Source organism: Cucurbita maxima, unplaced genomic scaffold (genome assembly GCF_002738345.1).
Source record: "Cucurbita maxima cultivar Rimu unplaced genomic scaffold, Cmax_1.0 Cma_Scf00014, whole genome shotgun sequence".
Classification (NCBI taxonomy): Eukaryota; Viridiplantae; Streptophyta; class Magnoliopsida; order Cucurbitales; family Cucurbitaceae; genus Cucurbita; species Cucurbita maxima.
The window spans coordinates 1,853,752-1,857,770 of NW_019272030.1; the positions used below are offsets into that span (position 1 = coordinate 1,853,752).

Consider the following 4,019-nt stretch of genomic DNA (forward strand, 5'->3'; position numbering starts at 1 on the left):
TTCTCGAAGTCTTTTTTTTGTTGCCAAGAAGTTGTTTTTGTGTTTTATTTTTGTTTCCCCCAAACCATCTTTGCACACTTAATATGCTTTTACTTACAAGATATGGTTTCCCTTTCGGCAGTGTCTTGTAGTTCGGTCAATGGAATGTCGGGGGAAGCATCAGAGTGCATGGAAAATGGTAAAATAGATGCTAACCTAACAGCACCCTCGAATCATTCTTCTTTGACACAACAAGCTCATGAATCCAATCATCCGATAGAGCATGGTGTGACCAGAAGAAATAAGATTGCGTTTAGTTCTTTGCCCCCTCTGCATATTAGCGAACAAGCTGAATTATCTGAGTCGCAAAATTTGATAAATGAAAATCTTCATCCATTGGATGCTGGTGGAAAGACTATAAAATCATGTCCTGAACAGATTGTTTGTGGAAGGATGCCTGGGATATCTACAAATCAGCACTCCTCTCCTGCTGATGTAACTGAAAATAACTCGCAAAGGAAATACTTTGCTTCACACTGGTCCGTGGAGGATGTCGATGAAGGATTACAGGTCAGTGTGACATTCTGATTTTGCATGATTCTGTGGGAGAGTGCTTTGTTCAAATGATATAAAGTTTTCTGATATAATGCAGCAATTTCGCTGTTGTTTCCACTTTTGCAGAAAGGTGACATATTTAGAGCTTTCTTTCGTGTTAATGCCCACAATAGACTTGAGGTCCGTGTCAAATCTCTTTAGTATATTTTCTTGGAAAACCCTTTGATATATCATTCTCTAAATATTAGCTGATTATGTTTTTTCACACATCACTTTTAAGTTTTGTTTGAACATGATATGTTAATCTTGTAGGCCTACTGCAAAATTGACGGACTACCAGTTGATGTCTTAATCAATGGAATTGCATCTCAGAACAGAGCTGTAAGTACTCTTTCTCACACACACAAGCACACATATGAACACATGCTTTTATGCACTTGCTCATGCACAAACTCAAAATTCATTGTAGGGTTTTTAGAAAGATTCAAACATTTTGGTTCATTTTTTAGTCAAATGAGCTGTGATTTTTGCTTCTAATCTTATAATATTTGATCATGCTATTTGTACATATATGGGTATCTCATCTATGGTCCATATTTTACCTAGATGGCTAGACGTATAAATTTCTTATCTTTGTTTTGGAGATAAGTGATTTAAAAGGTGCTTGCATTTAGGAACGGACATGACACTATGAGGCCTAGTAACATCAACTGGTTTATTTATATTTTGTGTTGAGTTTTTCTTTATAGTGCACACGAATGGAATGGGACAATTAGTTCTGTTTTTTGTCTACCTCTCTTTTTTATTTGACTGTGTTGATCTTCTTCTGTCGGAAACATCCCAATTCTGTGATTTCCCCTTCAAGTAAAAATATTGCAACTTGTATTTTGGCTTCTATTGAATTGCAAGTAGAACAATCAAAATGTAAAAATGGGGAAATTTCCATGATCTAAATTTTTTTGTTCAGGGGTAGAAGTTTTTGTTGATTTAGATTCACTGTCCTCATCTAGGTGGAAGGAGACATAGTTGCAATTATGGTGGACCCTCTTACATCGTGGACTAGGATGAAAGGCACTAGCGAGACCCATAACAGTACACATTCAATGGAAGATGCCAACTTACCTGCTGAGGCGACTGAAAATGACGGCCGTAATTGTAAAGGCAAGAATAAAGTTGATGCCAGTGTTAAGTCTGACAGTTTTAGGAGTTCCTCTTCACCTGATAAGAGGTGTTGTAGTGAGGACAAAATTTTGGATGGAACTGCTTGTGATGATCTTTTATTAAAGAACGAGCAACGTGATGTATATCAGTCGTTAGTTGTGGATCTTCCAGAAGCACATTATTCTAGTAATCAAGATGATGTGTCTAAGGCCATCCAGAGGATCTGTGCAGTGATTAGTTCATATCCTGGGAAAAGACCGACTGGCAGGGTGGTAGCCATCCTAGAAAAGTCCCGACAGCGAGAAAGTATTGTTGGCCATCTTAATGTCAAGAAGTTTCTCTCCTTCCAGGAGATTTATATGAAAGAGATGAATACAAAATCATGTTTATCGCCATCGCATAATTGTGGATATGTCCAGTTGATGCCTAATGATGCAAGATTCCCAATAATGGTGGTTCTTGCAGGAGATTTACCTGACAGCATTAAGAAGAGATTGGACAATGGTGATGTTACGGTTGAAAACGAGTTAGTGGCTGTAAAAATTCATGAATGGGTTAAAGAGAGTTCAGCTCCACAAGCACATGTCTTGCATGTTTTAGGACGGGGGAGTGAAGTAGCGTCACATATTGATGCTATTTTATTTGAAAATGCGATTCATTCATGTGAATTCTCCAATGATTCGCTGGCTTGCCTCCCTCATACCCCTTGGAAAATCCCACACGAGGAACTTCAATGCAGAAGAGATCTAAGAAATTTATGTATATTTACTATTGATCCTTCTTCTGCCTCGGATCTTGATGATGCTTTATCGGTTCAAAAATTAGCTAATGGCATCTTCAGAGTTGGCGTTCATATTGCTGATGTATCACATTTTGTATTGCCAGATACTGCCTTAGATAAGGAAGCTCAAATCCGATCAACGAGTGTTTATCTTCTGCAGCGCAAGATACCAATGTTGCCACCGTTACTCTCTGAGAATGTAGGTTCACTTAGCCCTGGAGTGGATAGACTTGCATTTTCATTGTTTTTGGACATAGATAATTGTGGAGATGTTAAAGATCGTTGGATTGGCCGTACTGTGATATGCTCTTGTTGCAAACTCTCATATGAACATGCTCAGGACATAATTGATGGATTGATTGATTCCGATAGTTCGAAGAATTTAGGGAATAATTATCCCCAGTTGCATGGTCAGTTTGAATGGCTTGATGTCATTTCATCTGTTAAAATTCTTCATGAAATTTCAAAAACTCTGAAGAAGAAGAGATTTAGAGATGGGGCTTTGCGGCTTGAGAACTCTAAAATAGTATATTTATATGATGAATATGGAATTCCATATGATAGTGCGTTTTATGAGCAAAAGGATTCAAATTTTCTTGTCGAGGAGTTCATGCTTTTAGCAAACACAACTGTAGCCGAAGTTATATCCAGAACTTTTCCCGACAGTGCACTATTGAGAAGGCATCCTGAACCTATATTGAGGAAACTCAGAGAATTTGAATCATTTTGTTCTAAGCATGGGTTTGAACTTGACACATCCTCTTCAGTCCAGTTCCAACAGTCATTAGAGCAGATAAGGATAAAACTTCATGATGATCCTTTGCTGTTCGATATTCTCACATCCTACGCTACAAGGCCCATGCAGTTAGCAACTTATTTCTGTAGTGGTGAGTTAAAAGATGGTGAAAAGGGGAGTCATTATGCACTGGCTGTCCCCCTATACACACATTTCACTTCACCATTGCGACGGTATCCTGATATTATAGTCCATCGCACTCTTGCAGCCGCAATTGAGGCTGAGAAGTTGTATTTGAAGCACCGAGGAATCACACAGAAAGTTAATAGTGATGAGCAGATTAGATGTTTTACTGGCATGTATTTTGATAAGGATGCTGCCGACTCCTTAGAAGGTAAAGAAGCATTATCATCTGCGGCATTAAGGCATGGAGTTCCATGCGCTAAATTACTTGCAGATGTTGCTCTGCACTGCAATAACAGAAAATTGGCTAGTAAGCATGTTGCGGATGGTTGTGACAAGCTCTACATGTGGGCTCTTTTGAAGAAAAAAAAGGTATTCCTTTATGCCTTTTAGTGATATGGTGCAACTACATTTGTCATTTCTTCTAGTTGGGTTCTTTCTCTAAACTGGTTCAATGATCAATTGCTATTTTGTTTCAAACTGTGAGCAGTTGTTACGTACGGATCGCTCATACTATGCTTATTTAATTTCTTGTCTCTATATGTAGTGGCTTTTTGTAGGTTTCTTTTATCCCTTGGTTTGCAGTCCGGCATCCTTCCTTTACGATTCGATCCTCACCCCCCC

The 4,019-nt window shown here is 38.5% G+C and overlaps 1 protein-coding gene across 1 annotated transcript in view; it reads left to right on the forward strand.

The window, feature by feature from the left end:
- The window catches only part of LOC111489125 (DIS3-like exonuclease 2), a 7,008-nt gene that overhangs the window by 719 nt on the left and 2,270 nt on the right, over window positions 1-4,019 (forward strand). Inside the window, exons 2-5 of the mRNA XM_023137177.1 lie at window positions 122-549; window positions 661-714; window positions 847-915; window positions 1,545-3,767. Of these exons, the coding sequence (XP_022992945.1) occupies window positions 122-549; window positions 661-714; window positions 847-915; window positions 1,545-3,767 (2,774 nt within the window). The remainder of the gene's footprint in view (window positions 1-121; window positions 550-660; window positions 715-846; window positions 916-1,544; window positions 3,768-4,019) is intronic.